General features: G+C 36.4%; 1 protein-coding gene across 4 annotated transcripts in view; it reads right to left on the bottom strand.

The window, feature by feature from the left end:
* Positions 1–27,815, bottom strand: part of QSER1 (glutamine and serine rich 1) — a 115,655-nt gene that overhangs the window by 48,408 nt on the left and 39,432 nt on the right. For all 4 annotated transcript variants that reach the window (XM_037019669.2, XM_073216373.1, XM_073216372.1 and 1 more), the window contains 3 exons: positions 7,482–7,594; positions 6,925–7,086; positions 531–4,217 (listed from right to left, as the gene is read on the bottom strand). In XM_037019669.2, the coding sequence (XP_036875564.2) occupies positions 531–4,217; positions 6,925–7,086; positions 7,482–7,594 (3,962 nt within the window). The remainder of the gene's footprint in view (positions 1–530; positions 4,218–6,924; positions 7,087–7,481; positions 7,595–27,815) is intronic.

Below are 27,815 nucleotides of genomic sequence, written 5' to 3'. Positions count from 1 at the left end.
GATTCTTAAAGCAGTTCCTTTAAATGATCCCTGAACTATGGAGTAAAAAGTGAAACATACATCCAAAAATTTGGACATATAGTTGGGAGCCAGCATAAAATCTTAAAATTGTACCTTACATACATCAATGTGCATGCTGCACAGAACGTAATCATAGTTAAGAGTAAAATGTTAATCTTTAGGTAAAATTGGCATATCAAGAAAAGATGCCAGTTTATATTACAACAAAGCCCCTCATACAATTCCTCATATCCATAAGCCACCTCAAGATATTTCAGATAAGAGATATCTGGGTAGCATATTATGGAAATTATGCTTCATGTGGTAAAAAGCCATGGAAAAATAGAACTACTCACCCTAAGACCCAGAACTTTCCTATAGGCAAGAAACATTAAAAAAAATAAGCACCTAAGGTTCCTACTTATGCATTTTGTACTGAAAATTTACAGACCTGCTTCAAAACCCAATCTATAGCTGAAGAAGTAATAGTGGAAAGCCATAGGTTTTGAATCTAAATTTTAAAATTTTACCTGTTTTCTTCTTTTTATCAGAAGTAGCATCCAAAGTAGCTAAGGTATTAGAGGTACTTTTATAAATATCATAACTGCATACTCCAGGATCTTCATCATCAGAAGAAAACGAAGATAAATGTTCCAAGTTTTTAAGTTCATTATCAACTTTTTCTGATGGGCTGTTACCCCCCATTTCAGACACTAAAGGTGTGGCTGCTGTGGATAAAGCCTTTGGAAGTGGTGGGGGGCAAAATGTACGCACAGCCTGGGTCCCTGGTCGTCTAGTCCTATTAGGCATTCTTACAGCAAGAGTGGAAAACTGCTGCTTGGGCCCAGATTTCAGAAAATCTAAGAAAGAGGCAATAAATCCTGTTTTCACTTCCGGCTGCTTTTCCTCTACTTCTTTGATCTTCTGTCTCATTTTTTCTTGATGCTGATAGCCGTCATGGCAGCTCTCTGAGGAAGGAGGAGTATACGGTAAATTTGTATCTGCTCCCTTTGGATTCTGGCGTTTGCCTTGGGCAGGTCTTTTTAGCTGTTTCTGATTACTGTTGTCTTCCTCTTTAGTGTGCCCTTTCCCAGTTTTTTTCTTCTGGAGGTTACAATGCATAAAATCTTGGTTTTCTTCTTCAACCTTGACATTGACTGTCTCTCCAGGCTGGGCCATGACCAACAATGCAAGTGCGCTCGTACTCGGGTTCACACACACACCACTATCGTCAACCCCGAAGGCGAGCTCACTCTCCGATGCAGCACTCTCTCCACTTACACTCCTACTGCTAGAAACAAACTCTTGGTTTCTGTTATTACTTAATGTACTATCAACAGGAACTTCGCCGTCTTCTTCAGATTCATGATTGGTAGCAGACTGCTTCTTGAATGGGCCAGAACTTTGCTCCTGGACTTCATGACTTGGTCCAACCTTTGGTGAAGTTACTTTAGACACTTTATTTTGACCCAAAGTTTCAATATGCTGTTGATCAAGAGTCATTTTTGACTGAAGGGTAGGTACTGGTGAAAGGTTCATGGTAATATGGCTTCCATTTAAGGAAATGTCACTTAGATTCTGTGATTTTCCTACTGTAGCTGTTATGGAGTTAAAATCTGAAGTCACATGCCTGACATCTAATGTCTGCTGAAAATGAGACTTAGAATCACCATCTTCAACAGCTGGAATGGTTTCATTTGAAGTTGACTTGGAAAAATCAGAAGGTGTAACCCCACAAGCTGCTGCTGTAGCTGCTAAGATATCATCTACATTTGATAGAATATTTCTTTCATCACTGAGAAGCATTGCCTCTGGGAAACATATTGATCCAAGAGAAACAAAATGATTCTTTGAATCATGTTGATTTGTTTCACTAAAATGGCCTTTTGTTGTTAGATGCTGTAATGATTTTGAAGACTCAGAGAGGTCCATTTTCATAATTTCAGAATTCTGAGGATGGAGCTGCTGAGGATGGTTACCATTGCTCTGAATAATTTGGCCATCCATTTGAAGGAAAGGATGTACTATTTGTTGAGGACTCTGGACACGCTGCACTTGTAAAGGTGCCTTTACTTGTCCTAAACCTGCGTGTAGTATTGACTGCTGAAGAATTTGTAAATCACAAGCAGAATCTAAAAGGACCTGTGTATTAGGAAGAGATGCCTGATGGTCATGCCCTAAAGCTTGATTTGGAATTTGAATCTGCGATGAAGCATTAACTATTTGATCATGTTGCTCCTGGATCTTGGCCTCAGGTATCTTATGTATAAGGGAATGCTGCTGGTCTAGATCTTTAGTATTCAGCCTTATTTGTGGAGTTTGTATTAAATTAGTTGCCTTCTTAGTATCAAGGGTTGCCACATTATTGACTTGGCCAATTTGTTGGTTAATTTGTGTCACTGAACCAACCAAGCTTTCTTCTTTTTTTGACCCTTGTAGAGCAATCCCAACAACTTGATCTTCAAGATGGGAATTACTTCTGATTATACTCTGAGAATATCTGTCATCTGCCTTTGATACCTTATATGTAGATTCTTGAACATTAATTTCCCCATCAGACAGCCTTTGGGTTGATGACTCAAGAGATACTTGTGGCTGTAATACCTGTAACTCTTGCATTGGAAAATCATCTTCTTCCTTGGAAGATGTATACACATTTGAGTCAAGTTTTCTTTCAGCGTAAGACTTTGGATCAGGGGAAGGTATGTTATTCTGTAATGTCTGACAATGAGGAGAGGATGCAAAAGATGATGACTGGACAGCAGGCAAAAACTTTTGGGACTGGGGAGACGATGATCCTTGAGTCTGAACATTTTGGGAAGAATGCATAGAAATGTAATTCTGGGTTGGGCTAGACTCTGGCAAATTCTGAGCCCGCGAGGCAGAAGAATAAGAAAGAGAAGGGGCTGTCAATGTTAGGGGCTGCCCTGAAGCATAGCTTTCTGAAGGACTAACAACTGACAAAATTTGTGATTGAGATGAGTAACTAACCTGTGTCTGGCTAACAGGTGATAAACCCTGAGAGCGACCAGATGAGTAACTTTGAGACTGGCTAGCTGAAGCGAGATCTCTTGTTTGAGCAGGGTAATTGTCACTTGTAACTGAAGATAATAACTCTTGCTGATTAGAAGAATAAGTAAGTGTCTGACTCTCAGAAGTTATAGTCTCAGATGACCCAGAGAAAGTCAAAGGTTTATGTAAGGATGGCAACTTCTCAACTTTGCTTGATCTATAAACCTGTGAATGTACAATAGATGGCACATTATGTGGCTGTACTAAACCATAATTCTGGGACTGACTAACTGATAAAAGGCTTGGTAGCTGTGCTGTAGAATAAATTTGTGCTTGGCCCGATATTACAGAACTCTGGTTATGTAAAGGTTTGGAATAGCTTAGTGTTTGCACAGGAGGAATTATACTTTGAGGTTTGGGGGTCTTAGCTGATGTTAGTGGTTGTTTTGTGGAACAACTTTTTACTTTTGTAGTAGGAGGATACCCTGATGATGGAATTGCAGATGAGTAAGACTGAGCAAGTTCCACTGAGACCTGAGAGGTCTTCTGTTGCAACCCTCCATTGCTCACCTGAGTAGAATCTCCAACTGGGCTACAGGATAAAGATGACTGCCTGCTTGTTTCCTGAAAATTAACTACACTTGCACTTGATAGATAACTATGTAAGGAATGCTGTGAACCAGTCAGTTGAGCCTGAATAGGCTGGGTACCTGAAGGCCGCTGATGGTGTTTAATAACACTACATTCTCGAAGAAGAGCTCTTTCAATGGAAGCAGTAGAACTAGTAAAGACAGTTGAACTGTAGGCTTGAGGAGTTTGCTGGGCTCCCCCAAGTGCTGAAGGCAACAAACTAAATTGAGGTTGTAAAAGATGGGGTGCAGATTCTTGAGCAGAGCGGTATGTTGAAGACTGAGGTGGTATGCTGTTATTTAATGCCGAACTGCCCAGACGCTCAAATGCCAAAGCAGTTGGAACAGTTCCCTGGGAAGTCTTGATTTGTAGCAAAGGGTCATGAGGATTTAAAATTCCATTTGATGTAGTGTTAAAAGTTGAATCCTGAAGCACCAAAGGTGAGGTGGTAGCAAAGTTTCTATTGCTGAAGGTGGTGGGATGTTGATAAGCAGAGAGGGCAGAGGGTGGAAGTGTTCCAGTGGTTGGCAAATGTCCAGCAACAAACAGCTCAGCTGATGCTGAGGAATGCATACCTATAAGAAAAAGATTTTTATGCAATTACAGCATAAATACTCATATGTTTTCATAGTGGAGACTTAATATAACTTAACCTTCAACCCATCAAAATCTCTGTAAGATTGAAAAGCCTGACAAATTAGTTCTTCATATAAATTTTGAAAATTACATTTCAAAATAGCTAGCTTTTTAAAGCAAAAACAAAGCCACAAAGGTATCAGCAATTCATATGCTATATGCATTTATATATAAAGTTAGATAAGGCCATTTGAAAGTTAAGAAGCCAATAAAAATATGCATAATCTCTAGTAATTAACTAACTCTGAAATCTCAATGCAAAATATCAACTAAAATGTTCATAACATGAGAAATTGCCTACATTTAACAAAATGTCTAAAAATAAACTGAGTTTTACAATGCAAATTAATCATAATATATGCATTTTAAAAATCGCTTGTATTGCAAGTTTTGACTCCCCATGAATAACTTCCAATAACAGTAGATGCATACTTAACACAAAATACTGATAAGACATTAACAAAGTGTTGTCAAGAAGAGATTATCAACATTTCTGAACAACTTAGACACAAAGCAAAAGGAAAAAAGTGGGATCCACATTATTTTTTGGATCCCTTGTGATCCAAGTTTCACTTCTAGAAATTTATCCTATGGAAATAAGTGTATACAAAGATATTTGTACAAGATATTCCTTATAGTTACTGTGTTTAATATTAAGTAGAAACATAATTCATAAATAGAGGATTGATCAAATAATTATGGCATATCCTAATAATACTGTAGATTAGGTAGGTATATATATATATGTTTTGATACACAAAGGTATCCTAATTCATCTCTAATAAGGGGACTGTACTTAGGAACTATCACTTTCCATTTTATACTCATTTTTTAGTCAGCTTGCATTGAAAAATTCTTTTTTCATTTTGGAAGACTGGGAGAAAAAAGAATCTCTAGTCCTTTCAAAAATGTTCTTTTGAAAAGATTTATACACCCATGTCTACATTACTTACAATAACCAAGATATGGAAGCAACCAAAGTATTCATCAATAGATGAATGGATAAAGAAGATGTGGTACATACACAAAATAAAATGTTATTCAGCCATAAAAAAGAAATTGTGATATTTATGACAACATGGATGGATCTGGAGGGTATCATGCTCAGTGAAATAAGTCAGGTGGAGAAAGACCTGGAGATATGGTATTTGTACAATTTCACTTATTTGTGGAATCTAAAAACAAAACAAAATGAACAAAATAGCACTAGACTCATAGACACTGAGAAGGGACTAGTGGCTACCATGGGGTAGGGGTTGAGGTGGGTGGGTATGTGGCGAGGCTGAGGGTAATAAAGAGACCCAAACATTCTCAGTCACAAATATATGTTGGTCATGGGGATGGTAGTGCAGCATGGAGAATACAGCCAAAGGTTCTGTATCATCTTCCTATGCTAACAGTAACTACACTAGTGAGGGTGAGGATTAACAATACAGGTATAACTGTTGAACCACTGTGCTGTATACTTTAAACCAATATAAGATTATATCTAACTATACTTCAAAAAAGTTCTTCTCACTTCCTTCCATTAAATGTCAAAAAAGTATTACAAGGACAGAAAATGTCTAATTATACTTGAAAGAGTAAGTAAAACTTAGAATTAATGTTTAAAATAATATAATCTTAGGAACTGAAATAGCAATAACATATAATATAAAATTATTTCATGAAGCAAAATATGAAGCTATTGTTTTTTTATATTCTTTTATTCCACACTAAGACATTAATTATCTTCTATGAAGCAGTGGAAAAATGCTGCTAAGGCATATTGATACGTGTCTTTAATACTTTAATGGAATTTATATCAGAATGATAAAATATTATTTCCTGTAGCTATTACTCAAGAATATCTCCTGAAATATGCTATGACATTTCTTATTCTTTAAAAAAACACCCTTAACATTCCTGTCATTTTGTAAAAAACAAAAATATATACAAATAATTTTGAGGGAGAAACAGTTGAAAAATAAAGTAAGATAAATAAATAGAAAAGTACATATACATGGGCACAATATAATATCAACTTGTAACAGCTTTTACTAAATAGTGATTTAATCTGTTCAATTAAGGATAATGTTACATAACTCTGACAAAAACTCTATTATTTTTTTCCTATACTACCTGCTGAGCTTGAGGTCACTAAAATAAATGAGATTTAATCTTTTGCCCAAAAAAAAAGAAGATAAATATGTGAGATAATGGATGTGTTAATTAACTAGATGAGGGAAATTAATTCAAAATGTAAGCATATATCAAATCACCACAATGAACACTTTAAATATCTTAACATTTTATATGTCAATTATAGTTCAATAAAGCTGAAATGGAAAAAAACACTCTTTGTGCTTCTCAAGCAGACAAGTAACTACTTAAATTGCCAGATAAAACCTTTACATCTAAGGTTTATCTTTAATAATTATCTACCTTCTTCAACTTGTTCATTTTCATCAGAGTGCTAAAATGGAATTTCTGCTAGTAACAATTTCTTCAATTTTGTCTATGGTAAAAGGAGTTGTGAAAACTTCCAGGTTTTAAAGTTCACTGGAAAATCTATAATTAATGTCACTCTTAGCCACACTATCATAATGGCAAGGCCATAAAAAGTCTATTTTTTTCTGAATTTAAAAATTCTGAAAATATAATCACCTGTCTGCCAGGATGGAGCCCTGAATTGTGGTAAAAGAGTAGTTCCTGAAGCAGCAGCCTGAGCAGTTCGGGATTCAACATCAGAGAGGAAATTCATCACTGAAGATTCTTTAGTGTTAGTGCTGGCACTGTTCACACTAGTATCAAATATTCCAGAAAGACCTACATTTGAAAGTAAAATATATCCCAAAGTAAAACATATATTAATAAAAAATTATATTCCTGATACTATTTTAAAAAGGAATCTCTGAAATTTGAGGCCAAAAATTCTACAACCCTAAACTGTTTTCATTTGAAACATCAACAAATATTAATTTGACCAAGCATAGTTAACAATTTAAAATCTACAAAGATGCACAAAAAGATCTCCCAACTAATTAATTACACAGACATTTCCTATCATTAAAACACAAAGCTTTTAATCTCATTTTCAGTTTAACATTTTCCATGGCATTATATCCTGTACATATTCATAACCCAAGATGTGAAAATTAATTTTTCTTTTTATTCATTGAGTGTACCCAGAGTCACAGTATACATCACAAAAGCATTTTTACCAGTTGGCTGAGGTGTGGTCGCTGCATATCCAGGAAGCTGAAGAGAGCCTGCAAAAGGCTGTCTCTGAAGATCTGTTTCAGAGTGTGAGGGATGTCTTTCTTCATAGCTTAAACTAGAGGACAAAGAAATAAGTGACCAAAAATACAAAGCCCAAACCAGATCAAAAAAATTTTAGGACAGCAATTAGCAAAAGTAGAAGTTTTTTTACTAAATTCCTGACCCATAGATCAATTGATCAAGTACAGTTGGACAATACTGTCAAAATAGGGAAAATAAAGATACACTAAGAAGAAAAATGATAAAGAGCATTTTCCTTAATTCAACTTTACCTCCAACAAAGTCCTTTTACTGGGAAAGGTAACATGGTACAGTGGGAAGAGCAATATCCCAGAAAACAGGAACGCTGAACTCATGGTCCAAGCTCTACCACTGGTTTACAGTGTAATTTCCATAAATGACTTAATTACTGTTGGTCTAATCGCCTCACATGTACGACTAAAGGACTAGACAAAATAACCCCTAAGGTCTAATTCTAACATTCTATGGAATATCAGTTAATTCAAATGAATTGATAATTAATGCTATTCCTAATAAGTCACCTAGAAAATTCCAAGCTTGTACATTTTGAGAGTAATTCAAACTAGGTATTCTTTCTCCCTTTGATCTTTGAATATTTTAAATCCATAGAAAAATGGAAATAGTAAACAAATAACCCATATACCTATCACTTAAGATTCAACAACTGTTAACATTTTTTAACACTTCCTTTATTCTTCTCTATACACAGACATATATATGCTTTTATTTTGTTACTAAACTGCCTGAAAATACTTTCAGACATCATGACACGTGTCTTTTATACTTTAGTTGTATCTCCTAGGAATAGGATACTCTCCTATATAGCTAAGTATCATCATCAAACTTGAAGAAATTTAATATTAAGTCAGTAATACTATGTAATACAGAGGTCATATTCCACTTTCACCTAATTGTTGCTAAAATATTTGTGATTTTTAAAGCTCTTTCCATACAGGATTCAATCAGAATTCAGGAATTGCATTTGATTCTGTCTTTAAATTTATGAGTGCCTCCACCCTGGCCCTAGTCCCAGGGCCCTTTTGTCTTGATTTCCTGATAGACATTTTTTGCTTTCTTTTGAGGGATCCAAGTCAGTTGAACTGTAAGTGATCCCAAATTCTGGATTTATCCGATTGCTACCACGTGAGAAGTACACAAGTAATGTTTTGTACTTCTTACAGCATCCCATGAGGATGCACATAACATCAGTTTGTCTCATTACTGATGATGCCAAACTTGAAGTGGTCATGAGGTGCATCTGTCAGATCTCTCCATGCAGTTATCTTTTCTCCTCTGAAATTAGAATGTAATTGTTAAGTGTTAACTTTAACACAATGTAAATATCTTGCTTGCAACAGCCCATGGTTTTAGTCATCATCCATCATTATCTTTAATTCAATTACTGCACTGGAAATTGGAAATGGTAGTTTTTTCATAATGGCATTCTTTCAGTATTTAAAAGAGCATTGTTCCAAAAAGTAGAAACGAGCTTTTCTTTTTTTTCTTTTCCTCTTTCATGTGTATATATTTATACTTCTATGTTTTAGTATATTTTTCAAAAATGTATATATATATATTTTAAGATATAGCATTGCAGACACTTGATGCTCAACTTGTCCCTCCAGTCCCATCTCCTTTTGACATGTCCTCATTGGTGCTCAAACACATTCTTAACTTCTAGAACAAAATGTTTCAAACTCACCTTGTTATTTTCTCCCGAACCTGAAATCAACCATTTCTATTATGTTCCCTTTTAGTGGGCATTGGCACTTAGAAATCAAGATCTGGGTGTCAGGTTTGTTCAATGTCTGGGTGTCTTCTAGGCCCTTTCAGTGGATAAAGCTAGGAAGTGTATGTCTTTTAAACATGAGTTCATACTAACAACTCTAACTCAAATCCAATATAGTATCCCTCATCTTCCCCCATTTTACATGTGTATTCCCCCTTTTCCAAGTCAGAATTCTATCTAGTTCACAAATACATCAACATATCTACTGATTAGCCCTATTCAAAAATACTGTAACACAACCTCTACCTAATAACAAATCTACTAAATAAAGATCAATATTTCTTCAAGGTGCTTTTTGTTCCAAGATTATATCCCACTAGGGTATACTATACACTTAGAGTACTATTTCAAAAGTAAGTTAATTATGTTTTGTGTGGCTATGTTATTAACTAGATATAGGAATAGGATTTTGTTTCTGTTTGAAGATTCAATTTTAGAATTACAGTTGACCCTTGAATTCAACTGCACAGTCCACTTACATGCAGTTCTTTTTATCAATAAATTTATCATTAAATTTTTTTGAACCTCTGTGACAATTTGTAGGAAACATTTTCTTTTCCCTAGTTTTACTGTAAGAATACAGTATATAATACATGTAGCATACAAAATATGGGTTAATTGGCTATTATCTTCACTTCAAGTGAATACTAGACTATTAGTAGTCAAGGATTGTGGAATCCAAAGTTATACATGAATTTTTGACTACAGAGGGGGTCAAGTATACCCCCAACCCCTGCATTGTTTAAAGGTCAACTGTATTTTTAAGTCTTAAACTTTAAAAGTCAATTATATTAAGGTATAATTTACATAAAGCACACTCACTTTGAGTGTACAGTTCAATGTGTACATTTTTAATAAAATGTTGATACATGTGTACACCAGTATAGCCACAATCCCAATGAAACTGCAGAATATTACCATCACAACAAAAGGTTTCTCATGCCCCAGTTGTGATCAATATCATTTTCATCTCACCCCTAGTCCCAGACAAACACTGATAGGCCTGCATCGCTAAAATTCAGGCTTGCCTCTCCAGAACTTGGTATAAATGGAATCATAGTTTATACTTTTTTCTGTCTCGATTTTTTCCACTCAGCGTGTTTTCAAGATATATACTCTTTGAAATACACACATGAATAGTTCATTCCTTTTCACTTTATTGTATGACTACATCACATTATGTTTATCCATTCACCTAATGATAGACATTTGGGTTGTTTCCAGGTAGGAGCTACTATGAATAAAACTGCTATGAACATCTGTACATAATTCTATTGCAGCTACATATTTTCATTTCTCTAAGTTTAATATCTAGGACTGGAATTACTGGATCATAAGGTAGGTGCATGTACCATTCCATTTTACGTTACTATCAGTAATGAATCAAGATTCCATTTCACTTTACATCCTTGTCACCACTTCATCTTTTCAGTTTCCTTAATTTCAGCTATTCGAGGTAGGTATAATATTATCTCACACTGGTTTATTTTGCATTTCCTTAATAAAAAATGAGTAGCATCATTTTATACGCTTATAAGCTATTCTTTCAGCTTCTCTTGTATGGTTTGTACAGATTTTTTGCCTTAGAAACTAAGTGTTGTTAGCCATCTTTCAGATTATAAGAGGTATTTAAATTACATTCTGGATTAATTAATTTTTTGCCAGGTACATGTATTGTGAATGTTTTTTTCCAGCCTGCTGGCTTGCCTTTTCATTTTCTATTGTCTTTAAATGAAGGTTTAATTACTTAATTTTATTTTAACAGCACTTGAGATCTACCCACTTAAAGTGTACAATATTGTTAATTATGTGCACCATGTTGTAGAGCAGATCTCTAGAATTTATTCACCTTGCATAAAGTAAAATTTTATATCCTTTCAACAACTCCCATTTCCTTCTTCCCCAGCCCCTAGCAACCACCATAAATTTTTGATCAAACCGAATTATCAGTATTTTTTTCTTTTATACTTAGTGCTTTTAATGTACTAATATTTTCACCTGTGTTTTCTTCAATAAGTTTTAAAGCTTTAGCTTTTATGTCTAGGTCTACGAATCATTCTGAGATAACTTTTAATGTATGGTGTGAGATAAGAGTCAGGTTCACATTTTTAACTTCCTTAAAAATAAAGGTGTAGGCGGAGCCAAGATGGCGGCTTGAGTAGAGCAGCGGAAATTTCCTCCCAAAATCATATATATTTTTGAAAACACAACAAATACAACTATTACTAAAAGAGACACCAGAAGACACAGGACAACTGCCAGACTACATCCACACCTGAGTGCCTTGCGAAGGGGGTAAGATACAAGCCGCGGCACGGCGGGACCCAAGCGCCCCTCATCCCACCTCCGAGCGGGAGGAGAGGAGTCGGAGTGGGGACAGAGAGGAAGCCCAGGACTGCTAAACAGCCAGCCCTAGCCATTCGCACCAGAGCACAGACACAGTGCATACGTAGGGACCTGAAAACTAGGGAAACAGGACAGTAAGACCTGTGAGCCGGTCCCCGCAACTGGCACCACTGGGACAAAGAAAAGCGAGTGCTTTTTGAAAGTCTTAAAGGGACAGGGACCCCACAGCTGGATGGAAGGATCCCAGGACACTTAGCCCAGCAGCTGGGAATCCCAGGGAACACCAGGCGCCCTAACCCCCTGGGCAGCAGCACCCTCGTAGGCCCCTCACGGTGATAAACAGCCTCCTACCTGTCTCCCCTCTGACACGGCTCTACCATATTGGAGCAGCAGACCGAGGCCGGCCATGCCCACAGCAACCGCTGAGCTTAACTCCATAGCGGCCAGGCAAGAATCAGAGGCCCCGTCTGCGAGCAGTTGCCCAGCACAAACCACTAGAGGTTGCTATTCTCCCAGGAGAGGAAGGCCACAAACCAGCAAGAAGGGAGGTTCTCCAAGCCGACACACAGCGCCAGACTCGCACAACTACCTCTATTGCCATGAAAAGGAAAAAGAAATTGATACAGACCAAATCAGAGTCGACCCCTGAACAGATACACCTAACCAATCTTCCTGAAAAAGAATTCAAAATAAAGGTCATAACCATGCTGACGGGGCTACAGAGAAATATACAAGAGCTAAGGGATGATGTCCGCAGGGAGATAACAGAAATGAAACAATCTCTGGAAGGATTTATAAGCAGAATGGATAAGATGCAAGAGGGCATTGGCGGAATAGACACCAGAGAACAAGAAGACATAGAAGCTGACGCAGAGAGAGATAAAAGGATCTCAAGGAATGAAACAATATTCAGAGAACTGTGCGACCAATCCAAAAGGAACAATATCCAAATTATAGGGGTACCAGAAGAAAAAGAGAGAGAAAAAGGGATAGAAAGTGTCTTTGAAGAAATAATGGTTGAAAACTTCCCCAACTGGGGGAGGAAATAATTGATCAGACCACGGAAGCACAAAGAACTTCCCAACAAAAGGGACCCAAAGAGGGCAACACCAACACACATAATAATTAAAATAGCAAAGATCAAGAACAAGGACAGAGTTTTAAAGGCAGCTAGAGAGGAAAAAGGTCACCTACAAAGGAAAACCCATCAGGCTATCATCAGACTTCTCAACAGAAACGATACGGACCAGAAGAGAATGGCATGATATATTTAATGCAATGAAACAGAAGGGCCTTGAAAAAGAATACTGTATCCAGCATGATTATCATTTAAGTATGAAGGAGGGATTAAACAATTCCCAGACAAGCAAAAGTTGAGGGAATTTGCCTCCAACAAACCACCTCTCCAAGGTATTTTAGATGGGACTGCTCTAGATGGGAGCACTCCTAAGACTAAATAGATGTCACCAAAGAAAATAAAACCACAGCAAAGAAAGCAGAACAACCAAATATTAACTAAAGGCAAAAAGTAAAATCAACTACCCACAAAAGCAGTTAAAGGAAACACAAAACAGCATAGAATAAAACAACCAACATATAAAGAATGAAGGAGGAGGAATAAGAAGGGAGAGAAATAAAGAATCACCAGACAGTGTTTATAACAGCTCAATAAGCGAGTTAAGTTAGACAATAAGATACTAAAGAAGATAACCTTGAACCTTTGGTAACCACGAATCTAAAGCCTGCAATGGCAATAAATACATATCTTTCAATAAACAGCCTAAATGGAAATGGACTGACTGCACCAATCAAAAGACATAGAGTAATAGAATGGATAAAAAAGCAAGACGCATCTATATGCTGCTTACAAGAAACTCACCTCAAATCCAAAGACATGCACAGACAGTCACGGGATGGTAAAAGAAATTTCATACTAACAAAAGGAAGAAAAAAGCAGGTGTTACAGTACTAGTATCAGACAAACTAGACTTAAAAACAAAGAAAGTAACAAGAGATAAAGAAAGACATTACATAATGATAAAGGGCTCAGTCCAACAAGAGGATATAACCATTATAAATATATATGCACCCAACATGGGAGCACCAGCACGTGAAACAAATACTAACAGAACTAAAAGGTGAAATAGAATGCAATGCATTCATTTTAGGAGACTTCAACACGCCACTGACTCGAAAGGACAGATCCACGGAACAGAAAATAAGTAAGGACACAGAGGCACTGAGCAACACACTAGAACAGATGAACCTAATAGACTTCTATAGAACTCTACATCCAAAAGCAACAGGAGACACATTCTTCTCAAGTGCACATGGAACATTCTGCAGAATAGACCACATACTAGCTCACAAAAAGAGCCTCAGTAAATTCCAAAATATTGAAATTCTACCAACCAACTTTTCAGACCACAAAGGTATAAAACTAGAAATAAATTGTAAAAAGAAAACAAAAAGGCTCACAAACACATGGAGGCTTAACAACATGCTCCTAAATGACCAATGGATCAACAAATTAAAATAGATATCAAGGAATATACAGAAACAAATAACAACAACACAAAGCCCCAACTTCTGTGGGATGCAGCAAAAGCAGTCTGAAGAGCAAAGTATATAGCAATACAGGCATACTTAAAGAAGGAAGAACAATCCCAAATCAATAGTCTAACGTCACAATTATTGAAATTGGAAAAAGAAGAACAAATGAGGCCTAAAGTCAGCAGAAGGAGGGTCATAGTAAGGACCAGAGAAGAAATAAACAAAATTGACAAGAATAAAACAATAGAAAACATCAATGAAACCAAGAGCAGGTTCTTCAAGAAAATAAACAAAATAGATAAGCCTCTAGCCCGACTTATTAAGAGAAAAAGAGAATCAACACATCAAATGAATCAAAAACGACAAAGGAAAAATCACGACAGACTCCACAGAAATACAAAGAATTATTAGAGACTACTATGAAACCTATATGCTAACAAGCTGGAAAACCTAGAAGAAATGGACAACTTCCTAGAAAAATACAACCTCCCAAGACTGACCAAGGAAGAAACACAAAATTTAAACAAACCATTTACATGCAAAGAAATTCAAGTGGTAATCAAAAAACTACCCAAGAACAAAACTGCCAGGCCAGATGGATTTACCTTGGAATTTTATCAGACACACAGAGAAGACATAATACCCATTCTCCTTAAAGTTTTCCAAAAAATAGAAGAGGAGGGAATACTTCCAAACTCATTCTATGAAGCCAACATCACCCTAATACCAAAACCGGGCAAAGACCCCACCAAAAAAGAAAATTACAGACCAACATCCCTGATGAACATAGATGCAAAAATATTCAACAAAATATTAGCAAACTGAATTCAAAAATATATCAAAAGGATCATACACCACGACCAAGTGGGATTCATGCCAGGGATGCAAGGATGGTACAACATTCGAAAATCCATCAACATCATCCACCACATATATAAAAAGGACAAAAACCACATAATCATCTCCACAGATGCTGAAAAAGCATTCAACAAAATTCAACATCCATTCAAGATAAAAAGTCTCAGCAAAATGGGTATAGAGGGCAAGTACCTAAACATAATAAAAGCCATACATGATAAACCCACAGTTAACATCATACTGAACAGCAAGAAGCTGAAAGCTTTTTCTCTGAGATCGGGAATAAAACAGGGATGCTCACTCTCCCCACTGTTATTCAACATAGTAGTGCAGGTCCTAACCACAGCATTCAGACCGAACAAAGAAATACTAGAAATCCAGATTGGTAGAGAAGTTAAATTGTCACTATTTGCAGATGATATGTTATTGTACATAAAAAACCCTAAAGACTCCACTCCAAAACTACTAGAACTGATATCGGAATACAGCAAAGTTGCAGGATACAAAATTAACACACAGAAATCTGTGGCTTTCCTCTACACTAACAATGAACCAATAGAAAGAGAAATCAGGAAAACAATTTCATTGACAATTGCATCAAAAAGAATAAAATACCTAGGAATAAACCAAACCAAAGAAGTGAAAGACCTATATGCTGAAAACTATAAGATACTCTCAAGAGAAATTAAAGAGGACACTAACAAATGGAAACTCATCCCATGCTCTTGGCTAGAAAGAATTAGTATCGTCAAAATGGCCATCCTGCCCAAAGCAATATACAGATTTGATGCAATCCCTATCAAATTACCAACAACATTCTTCAACGAACTGGAACAAATAGTTCAAAAATTCATATGGAAACACCAAAGCCCCCGAATAGCCAAAGCAATCCTGAGAAGGAAGAATAACGTGAGTGGGATCTCACTCTGCAACTTCAAGCTCTACTACCAAGCCATAGTAATCAAGACAATTTGGTACTGGCACAGGAACAGAGCCACAGACCAGTGGAACAGAATAGAGACTCCAAACATTAACCCAAACATATATGGTCAATTAATATACGATAAAGGAGCCATGGACATACAATGGGGAAATGACAGACCCTTCAACAGATGGTGCTGGCAAAACTGGACAGCTACATGTAAGGGAATGACACTGGATCAGTGTCTAACCCCATACACAAGAGTAAATTCGAAATGGATCAAAGACCTGAATGTAAGCCATGAAACCATAAAACTCTTAGAAAAAACATAGGCAAAAATCTCTTGGACGTAAACATGAGCGACTTCTTCATGAACATATCTCCCCAGGTAAGGAAAACAAAAGCAAAAATGAACAAGTGGGACTACATCAAGCTGAAAAGCTTCTGTACAGCAAAGGACACCATCAATAGAACAAAAAGGTACCGTATGGTAAAAGGAAAATATATTCATAAATGACAGATCTGATAAAGGCTTGACATCTAAAATATATAAAGAGCTCACGCACCTCAAAAATCAAAAATCAAATAATCCAATTAAAAAATGGGCAGAGGAGATGAGCAGACAGTTCTCCAAAGAAGAAATTCAGATGGCCAACAGACACATGAAAAGATGCTCCACATCGCTAGTCATCAGAGAAATGCAAATTAAAACCACAATGAGATATCATCGCACACCAGTAAGGATGGCTACCATCCAAAAGACAAACAACAACAAATGTTGGGGAGTATGTGGACCCCTTCTACACTGCTGGTGGGAATGTAAATTAGTTCAACCATTGTGGGAAGCAGTATGGAGGTTCCTCAAAATGCTCAAAATAGACTTACCATTTGTCCCAGGAATTCCACCTCTAGGAATTTACCCTAAGAATGTAGCAGCCCAGTTTGAAAAAGACAGATGCACCCCTATGTTTATCACAGCACTATTTACAATAGCCAAGAAATGGAAGCAACCTGTGTCCATCAGTAGATGAATGGATAAAGATGTGGTACATATACACAATGGAATATTATTCAGCCATAAGAAGAAAACAAATCCTACCATTTGCACAACAGCATGGATGGAGCTAGAGGGTATTATGCTCAGTGAAATAAGTCAAGCGAAGACAAATACCAAATGATTTCACTCATATGTGGAGTATAAGGACAAAGAAAAACTGAAGGAACAAAACAGCAGCAGAATCACGGAACCCAAGAATGGACTAACAGTTACCAAAGGGAAAGGAACTGGGATGAATGGGAGGGAAGGGAGGGATAAGGGCGGGGAAGAAAGGGGGTATTACGATTAGCATGTATAATGTGGGGGGGAGGAATGGGGAGGGCTGTGCAACACAGAGAAGACAAGTTGTGATTCTACAACATCTTACTATGCTGATGTACAGTGACTGTAATGGGGTTTGTTGGGGGAACTTGGTGAAGGGGGACCCTAGTAAACATAATGTTCTTCATGTAATTATAGATTAATGATAACAAAATAAATAACAAAATAAAATAAAAATAAAGGCGTAATTTGTATACAGTAAAATTTACCCTTCCTAATGTACAAGTCATTGGGTTTGGACAAATGTGCAAACACTACAAAAACCAAAGGAGAATACAGTTCAATCACACCAAAAGGTTCCCCCACGTCCCTCTGTGTGAACCCTTCCCACCACCTCTAGTCCCCAAGCAAACCACTGATCTATTCTCTGTTCCTATAGTTTGGCCTTTTCCAAAATCTCAAATATATAGAATCATTCAATATGTGGCCTTTCAATATGTAGCCAATATGTCTGGCTTCTTTCAGTTGGCTTAATGCTTTTGAGGTTCATCCATGTTGTTATTTATATCAGTGATTTGTTACTTTTTATTGCTGATTAGCATTTTACTGTATGGATGCACCAAAAGTTGCTGGTTGTTTTAAGTTTGTTAATCTTTATAACAAAATAACAAAAATGAAATACTTATGGATAAATATAATGATCATTGGAAATATTGTATATTGCATGACCTTCAAGTTTCTTTCCTGTTTTTGACAATTATGAGTAAAGCTGCTATAAACATGTGCATAAGTTTTTGTGTGAACATAAATATTCTTTTCACTTGAGTAAATACATAAGAGGGGAATGGCTGAGTTACATGCAGAAGAGAAACTGCCTGTTTTTCAAATTGGCTGTCCCTTTTTGCATCCCTGCCAATCAAGTACATCTGATGGATACTCAGCATCCTCTTTGGCACGGAGTACCATCAGTTTGTAAATTCTTTCCTTTCTTTTTAAAACTTTTACCCATTCTAACTGGTGCACAGTAGATAACTGATTGTTGTTTTAATCTGTATTTCCATAATAACTAACAATGTTAAATATCATTTGCTCATCTACTGTGCATAAATCTTTGGTAAACTACTCATATCTTCTGCCCATTTTTATTAGGTTGTTTGTTTTCATATTGAGTTTTAGGAGTTGCCTATATATTCTGTAATCAAATCCATGGTCAGTTATGTTTTGCAAATATTTTCTCCCAATCTGTGGATTTTTTTTCCCACAACAATGTACTCAGAAGAGCAAAATGTCTTATTTTATGAATTGTACTTTTGGTGTTGAAGTTAAGAAATCTTTGCCTAATCCAGTATCTCAAAGATATTCTCTTATATTTTCTTCTGAAAATTTTACAGTATTAATTTTTCCATTTAGGTCTATGATCCATTTAGAGTTAGTTTTGTAAAAGGCTTAGGATTCATTTTTTTTTTAAAAACTGGGTATGCAGTTGTCTCAGTATTATATATTCAAAGGATTATTCTTTACCTATTGAATTGCCCTGACACCTCTGTTGAAAAAAATCAACTGGACATATATTTGTGGTTCTATTCTTACCTGTTCTGTAACATTGATTAATATGTCTGTCCTTAGGTTAGTAATACACAGTCTGATAAATTGTTTAGGTTGTACACATCTTCCAGTTTTGTTCTTTGCCAAAATTGTTTTGGCTATGCCAGGTAATCCCATATAATTTGAGAGACAGCTTGCCAATTTTGACAAAAACATTGCATTGAATTTATACGTCAATTTGGGAAAACTATCATCTTAAAAGATACTGAGTCTTCTAATCCATTAGTATGTTATATTTACTTACCTAGGTCTTTAATTTCTCTCAGCAATCTTTTGTAATAGTATACAGTATTTCTAATTATCATTATATTTATCCATAAGTATTTCATTTGTTATTTTGTTCTAAATGTTTTAAAATAACAGCTTTTAAAATAAGAGCTTTATTGACAAAACTGAAGGAACAAAGCAGTAGCAGACACAGACTCCAAGGGACTAGCATGTCCAAAGGGAAGGTGTTAGGGAGGAAGAAGGGGATTAAGGGGCATTCTGACTAGCACACATAATGTACAGGTGGGTCATGGCAAAGCCAGTATATCAGGAAGACAAGTAGTAACTCTACAGCATTTTTACTATGCTGATAGACAGTGACTGCAATGGGGTCGGGGGAGGAGGGACTTGATAATAGGGGTGAATGAAGTAACCACAATGTTTGTTCCTCATGTGAAACCTTCAAAAGATTGTGTATCAATGATACTTTTATAACAAAAAATTAGAACTCCATTCAGATATAATTCACATATCATAAAGGTCATCCTTTTATGTACAAATTAGTTCTTTTTTAGAATATTCATAGTTGGGCAACCATCTAATTTAAAAACATTTTCATTGCCTCAAAAATAAACCTGTGCCATTAACATCACTTCCTATATTCCCCTCTACCCAGCCTCTGGCAATGACTAATCTTTCTGTCTGTATACATTTTCCTACTCAGAACATTTCATTTAAAGAGAATCATACTCTGTGTGGCCTTTTGTGACTGGCTTCTTTCACTTGGAATCATGTTTTCAAGTCTCATCCATGCTACAGCACAGATACATCACTACTTTATTCCATTGTACAGCTGAATGATATTCCATTGTATAGGTATACCACATTTTGTGCAGGTATTCAACAACTGATGGAAATTGGGGTTGTTTCCATTTTTTGGCCATTATGAATTATGCTGCTATGAACTTTCACTTAGAAGTTTTAGTGTGGATCTAGGTTTTTAATTTTCTTTGGTATATACTTAAGTGGGATTTTTGGGTCATATGACAGCTCCATGTTTAACATTTTGAGGAATGGCCAACCAAAATGAGAAAAAAAGGAAGAAAAAAAGAGAGGGGGTGAGGGAGGGAGGGAAGGAAGGAAGGAAGGAAGGAAAGAGGAAGGGAGGAAGGGAGGGAGGAAGAAAAGAAGAAGGAAGGGAGCGAGGAAGGGAGGGAGGAAGGGAGGGAGGAAAAGGAAGAAGGGATAAAAGAAACCCTATATTTATTGGTTGGGGGGGATGTCAAAGGGAAGATTCCAAATCAAAGAGCTCCCAGTGACTAAGTCTGAAACATTTTGAGCAAATTAAATAGTATATATCCATGAGTCCATACTGATATAATGAAATAGATATTTGTATGAATGAATGAATGAATGGGAGAAAAAAATACAATCTCTCTTGAAGAATTCCAAATAATTTATGTAGAAATTCTACCCTCAAGGAGATGGACCATAACCTCCCACTTAAGTGCAGGCTGCACATAGTGACTTTCCTCCAAAGGGGACAGTATCAAGGGGGGGGGGGGTGAGTAATTTTATAATGTAGAAACCTATAAACGCTACCTCTGCCAAGTGATAAAGATCAATATCATCAATAATAAATCATGCTGGTAAGATGTACCCTTTATGTGATGTAATGAAAATAACACTTTACCTCTGTGATCCCCCTCTAGAAAACCCTTATTCCAGTCTATGAGAAGAAACATCAGCAATTTCCAAGAAAAGGGCATTCTACAAAGTACTTCACCAGTACACCTCAAAACTGTAAAGGTCATCAAAAACAAGGAAAGCCTGAGAAACTGTCACAGCCAAGAGGAACCTACTGAGACACTGGAGAGTCAGGAAAAAGATATTAAGTAGAAACTAAAGAAATCTGAATAAACTATGGATATCAGTTGATAACAATTTATCAATATTGGTTCATTAATTATAACAAACGTACCATAAGGTTGTAAGAAGTTTGTAATAGTGGAAACTGGGTGAGGGAGTATGTGGGAGCCCTGTACTAACTGAAAATCTAAAACTGTTCTCAGAAATAAAGTCTATATTTAAAAAAATGTTAACTCTGAACAGAACTTCTTAAGAGGTAGAATAATGGATCAAGATAATTTGTAAATATCAAAGGGTTCTATTGTGGGTTTGTGTTATTTCTTATAAATCCAATGCTAACTTCATTCATTTCTTTAACAGGCAAGGAATAATCATATCTCCTAACTGATCTCCGATTCTGCCCTTGCTCCTCCCACTCCCCATTCCTTAGCCTGAGTCACTCTCAGAAAGTAAAGTCAAATCATGGAAACTCTTCTGCTCAAATCTTTCCAATGGCTTCCCCATTTTACTCCAAGTAAAGCCAAAGTTCTTAAAATAATCCTCAACGAACTGATCTAATTACTGCTCCCTTAACTCTCTAATTTCTAACTATTTTCTGCTCCAGCCACACAAGTCTCTTGGCTCTTCCCTCAAATGCACAAACCTAGTTCACTCCCTCATTTCCCCTCAGGTCTCTGTTCAAATTTAATCTCACTGAGGACTTCCCTGACCACTTCATGCAAAATAACATTCTTCCTCTGAATCCTCTCTCTCCACTCTACCTAACCCTCTTTTCCTGCTTTATTTTTCTCCCACATCACTAGTAAATAGGACATATTTTACTAGTTTTGCCTATTATCCACTAAAAGGAAGACTCCACGTGGACAGGGTCTTCGCTTTGTTCACTGCTATATCCACAGAACCCATTAAGGGACCTGGCACATAGTAGATACTCACAAAATAGTTGCAATCTATGTTCAGTTTCAGAAGAGAAATCACCTTTAAATCAGAACTTAACCACCTCTTAAGCAAACATTTACTGGGTGCACACTTGATTGCTAGGCATCCTGATAAGGGTTAGGGACTCAAAAAAGATTAAGCTCATTAAGGTCAGCTCATTCAAATAAAACTGAATACCCTGATACTTTTATTTATTTTAGACATTGTATGAGAGAGTTTTCAGTATAAGCAGAGATCTAACTGGGCTACCATCCAATGGATTTAATTATTAAAGTCCAAATTAAGAGTGTTCTATACCATAAGTCATAAAGAGAACTATACAGAGAAATATCCTTTCTATAAAAGGTTTTTTATACAACATATATATATATATATATATATATGCACAATGGGATAAGGATTACTTCTGATATGAAATTAGCTTTGAGTGAAGCAACAGTAGTTCACAGAATTTTTTTTCTAAATTTAAATCCCAAATTCCCCTAAAAAAACTGACATTTTAGATGAGATTTTTGTCATGGGTTTTTATCTGTGAAACAGATTGAAGTTAACAAAGGAGTTATGGAAAGAATGACCATAAGAAAAAAATGCTTGACTGTATTACTGAAAATAAGCTGCCTTATGGTTGTGAGAGTACATGAGAAAACATATATATCTCGCAGTTAACACAATACTATGTTTGGCACATAATGTTCAATCACTACTCTTATTGCATCTATAGGTGAGGTCAGCATTTATACTACTGACACTGATTAAGTGCTAAGTATTATGCTAGGCACTAGAAAACACATGAAGAAAAAAAGCCTAAGTACACAAACAAGCAACACAAGTATGAGCAGGCTTATTATCTCTAGGAAAACACAGTTGAGTACTGAATGGAAAAGGTAAACTACACAAGAAGACTTTTTCAGGAAGAGACAATACATATGTAAAGACCTGGAAATGTGAATAAGATGGTACATTAGTAGACCTGTAAGTAATTCTGCATGTTGTATTGGGGGATGGGGATAAGGATGGGAGTCAGACAGGAGCCAGATTATGGAAAATTATAGACCAAAATAAAGATCTTGACATTTTAACTTCTAGGGAATAAGGAGCCTCAAAAGAATTTTAATCAGAGTTAAAATGATTAAATCTGTATTTTAAAAGAATGGTTTTCAACCAGAGGTGCTCATGATTTGTTGGGTTTTTTTCAAGTTGTACACTCCTACTTCTCACTTGAAGTTATTTACTAGTTGTTCTGAGATAGGACACCGAACTTTGGAAAAGATCTTAAAGCAATTCTGCCATGCAACTGCAGTAAAGAATCACTGTCTCAGAAACCTCAAAAAGTAATTTGATAAACAGTATGAACAGAGCAAGCCTGAAAGCAGGAAGGCCAAGATCCTACTGCAGAAATCCAGGTAAAAAATTAATAACAGAACAGTGACCATAGTCAGACATTTGAGAACTCTTAAAGAACTGACAAGACTTAGCCAACAATGATCTGTGGGAGAAGACAGAGGAATCATGAATGATAGGAATGATTTCTCATAGTGTTATTTACTTAGGCCTTTTTATTTCTGTGTCTTAGTGCCTAGCATAATACTTGGCAGTTAATAAATGTCAGCTGTAGTAAATGCAGACCTTACTTTTAGACACAATGAATGACAGATTTAAGAGTTCAACTTTGAATGCATCAAGTTTGAGGTGAGGTGTTTATCAGAGGTACTGAAAAATACTTAAAAGACTCTAATGAACATTTTCATTTGGAACTCTCAAAGATATCTGAGCTGGCAATCTAAAATTAGGATATTATTAGTTGGATATTTTTTAAGTCATGAAAAGTGGGTGAAATTGCTCACGAAAAGAGGGTCTTACATGAGAAATGGGCATATGACAGAAGCTATGGGGACACTAAGTTAATCCTGTGCCAAACTAGAGACAGGACAAAAAGAGTTACGCAAAGGCCCAGGTGGGAGAGAACCTGCTATAAAAGGAAGCTGAAAAGAGACAAATATGCTTTGAACATACTGATGGAAAGGAAGAGGGGCAGGAGATTTACTCCCCTGGAGAGGTAGGAGGCAAGGGGGAGACGTGAAAAGCATTCTGGGCATAATAAGGAGTCTGGATTTTATTTCCAGGGCAGTGGAAAATAACTGAAGGATTTTTTTATTTTCTTCAATTTACAAATTTTAATTATTATCATTAATAATAATGAAGTGTTTCAATTCTAAGACTCCAGCAATTATAAAGCCCACTAATTAGAAAGAAAAAAATGCAACCAACTAAACTATACTTTTATATTGTGCAACCAGTATCTTCTGCTTTGACTTTACTTTCATGTATTCAGTGGATTTGGCATTCTCTCTTCCAGTTGCCCTGGTATGTCCTTTTGTATGTATCTCAGGGGAAAATAACTCCTTAACTTGGCATCATCTGCTTGTGAATTCTTTTTTCTTTTTCCTTTTTTCTTTTGGTATCATTACTCTACAATTACATGATGAACATTATGTTTACTAGACTCCCACCATCACTAAGTACCCCGCACATTCCCAATTGCAGTCAATGTCCATCAGCATAGTAAGATGTTGTAGAATCACTAGTTGTCTTCTGTATTGTACAGCCTTCCCAATGCCCCCCCAAACATTATGCATGATAATCATAATGCCCCCTTTCTCTCCCCGCCCCACCCTGTATCCCTCCCTTCCAACCCATCCTCCCCAGTCCTTTTCTCTTTGGTAACTGTTAGTCCATTTTTGGGTTACGTGAGGCTTCTGGTGTTTTGCTCCTTCAGCTTGTCCTTTGTTCTTATACTCCACAAATGAGTGAAATCATTTGATACTTGTCCTCCATCTGGCTTATTTCATTGAGCATAATACCCTCTAGCTCCATCCGTGTTCTTGCAAATGGTAGGATTTGTTTTCTTCTTACGGCTTAATAATATTCCATTGTGTATATGTACCACATCTTCTTTATCCGTTCATCTACTGATGGACACTTAGGTTGCTTCCATTTCTTGGCTATTGTAAATAGTGCTGTGATAAACATAGGTGTGCATCTGTCCTTTTCAAACTGGGCTGCTGCATTCTTAGAGTAAATTCCTAGGAGTAGAAATCCTGGGTCAAATGGTATTTCTATTTTGAGTTTTTTGAGGAACCACCATACTGCTTTCCACAATGGTTGAACTAGTTTACATTCCCACCAGTAGTGTAGGAGGGTTCCCCTTTCTCCACATACTCGCCAACATTTGTTGTTGTTTCTCTTTTGGATGGTGGTGATCCTTACTGGTGTGAGATGATATCTCATTGTGGTTTTAATTTGCATTTCTCTGATTACTAGTGATGAGGAGCATCTTTTCATGTGTCTGTTGGTCATCTGAATTTATTCTTTGGAGAAGTGTCTGTTCAGCTCCTCTGCCCATTTTTTAATTGGATTATTTGCTTTTTGTTTGTTGAAGTGCGTGAGCTCTTTATATATTTTGGATGTCAGCCCTTTATCGGATCTGTCATTTATAAATATATTCTACCATACTGTAGAATGCCATTTTCTTCTACTGATGGTGTATTTTGCTGTACAGAAGCTTTTCAGCTTGATATAGTCCCACTTGTTCATTTTTGCTTTTGTTTCCGTTGCCTGGGGAGATGTGTTCATGAAGAAGTTGCTCATGTTTATGTCCAAGACATTTTTGCCTATGTTTTTTTCTAAGAGTTTTATGGTTTCATGGCTTACATTCAGGTCTTTGATCCATTTCGAATTTACTTTTGTGTATGGGGTTAGACAATGATCCAGTTTTATTCTCTTACATGTAGCTGTCCAGTTTTGCCAACACCAGCTGAAGAGGCTGTCATTTCCCCATTGTATGTCCATGGCTCCTTTATCATATACTAATTGACCATATATATTTGGGTTAATATCTGGACTCTCTATTCTGTTCCCCTGGTCTGTGGTTCTGTTCTTGTGCCAGTACTAATTGTCTTTACTGTGGCTTTGAAGTAGAGATTGAAGTTGGGAAGCAAGATCCCCCCACTTTATTCTTCCTTCTCAGGATTGCTTTGGCTATTCAGGGTCTTTGTGGTTCCATATGTATTTTAAAACTATTTGTTCCAGTTCGTTGAAGAATGGTGTTGGTATTTTGATAGGAATTGCACTGAATCTGTAGATTGCTTTAGGCATAGTATTCTCTAATAATTTTTTTATTTCTGTGGGTTCATGATTTTTCCTTTCTCATTTCTGATTCTGTTGATGTGTGTAGATTCTCTTTTTCTCTTAATAAGTCTGGCTAGGGGCTTATGTACTGTGTTTATTTTCTCAAAGAACCAGCTCTTGGTTTCACTGATTTTTTTCTATTGTTTTATTCTTCTCAATTTTGTTGATTTCTACTCTGATCTTTATTGTGTCCCTCCTTCTGCTGACTTTGGGCCTCATTTGTTCTTCTTTTTCCAGTTTCAATAGTTGTGATGTTAGACTATTCACTTCGGATTATTCTTCCTTCTTTAAATAGGCCTGGATTGCTATATACTTTCCCTTAGAACTGCTTTTGCTGCGTCCCACAGAAGTTGGGGCTTTGTGTTGTTGTTCTCATTTGTCTCCATATATTGCTTGAAGTCTGTATTAATTTGGTCATTGATCCATTGATTATTTAGAAGCATGTTGTTAAGCCTCCATGTGTTTGTGAGCCTTTTTGTTTTCTTTGTATAATTCATTTCTAGTTTTATGCCTTTGTGGTCTGAAAAGTTGGTTGGTAGAATTTCAGTTTTTTTGAATTTACTGAGGCTCTTTTTGTGGCCTAGTATGTGGTCTATTCTGGAATATGTTCCATGTGCACTTGAGAAGAATGTGTATCCTGCTGCTTTGTGTGTAGAGTTCTGTAGATGTCTGTTAAGTCCATCTGTTCTAGTGTGTTGTTCAGTGCCTGTGTGTCCTTACGCATTTTCCATCTGGTGGATCTGTCCTTTGGAGTGAGTGGTATGTTGAAGTCTCCTTCATGAATGAAATGCATGCTATTTCCTCCTTTAATTCTGATTGTATTTGTTTGACATATTTTGGTGCTCCTGTATTGGGTGCATATATATTTATAATGGTTATATTGTCCTGTTGTCTCACCCTTATATCATTATGTAATGTTCTTCTTTACCTCTTGTTACTTTCTTTGTTTTGGAATCTAGTTTGTCTGATACAAGTACGGCAACACCTGCTTTTTCCTCCCTGTTGTTTGCATGAAATATCTTTTTCAAACCCTTTACTTTTAGTCTGTGTATGTCTTCGGGTTTGACGTGAGTCTCTTTTAAGCAGCATATAGATGGGTCTTGCTTTTTTATCCAATCTATTACTCTGTCTTTTGATTGGTGCATTCAGTCCATTTACATTTAGAGTGATTATTGAAAGATATGCACTTATTGCCACTTGCAGGCTTTAGATTTGTGGTTACCAAAGGTTCAAGGGTAGCTTCTTTACTATCTGTCTAACTTAACTCTCATTAAATATTATAAACACAGTCTGATGATTCTTTATTTCTCTCCCTTCTTATTCCTCCTCCTCCATTCTTTATGTTAGCTGTTTTATTCTGTACTCTTTTGTGTTTCCTTTGCTTTTGTGAGTAGTTGATTTTATTTTTTGCCTTTAGTTAGTAGTTGGTTGGTCTGCTTTCTTTCCTGTGATTTTATTTTCTCTGTTGACATCTATTTAGCTTTAGGAGTGCTTCCATCTAGAGCAGTCCCTTGAAAATATCCTGTAGAGGTGGTTTGTGGGAGGCAAATTTCCTCAACTTTTGCTTGTCTGGGAATTGTTTAATCCCTCCTTCATATTTAAATGATAATTGTGCTGGATACAGTATTCTTGGTTCTCAGCCCTTCTGTTTCATTGCATTA

The sequence above is a fragment of the Manis javanica genome, chromosome 11 (assembly GCF_040802235.1).
Source record: "Manis javanica isolate MJ-LG chromosome 11, MJ_LKY, whole genome shotgun sequence".
In the NCBI taxonomy this organism is placed as follows: Eukaryota; Metazoa; Chordata; class Mammalia; order Pholidota; family Manidae; genus Manis; species Manis javanica.
The sequence above is the reverse complement of the archived record's forward strand: the minus strand, read 5'-3'. Positions and strand labels throughout refer to the sequence as shown.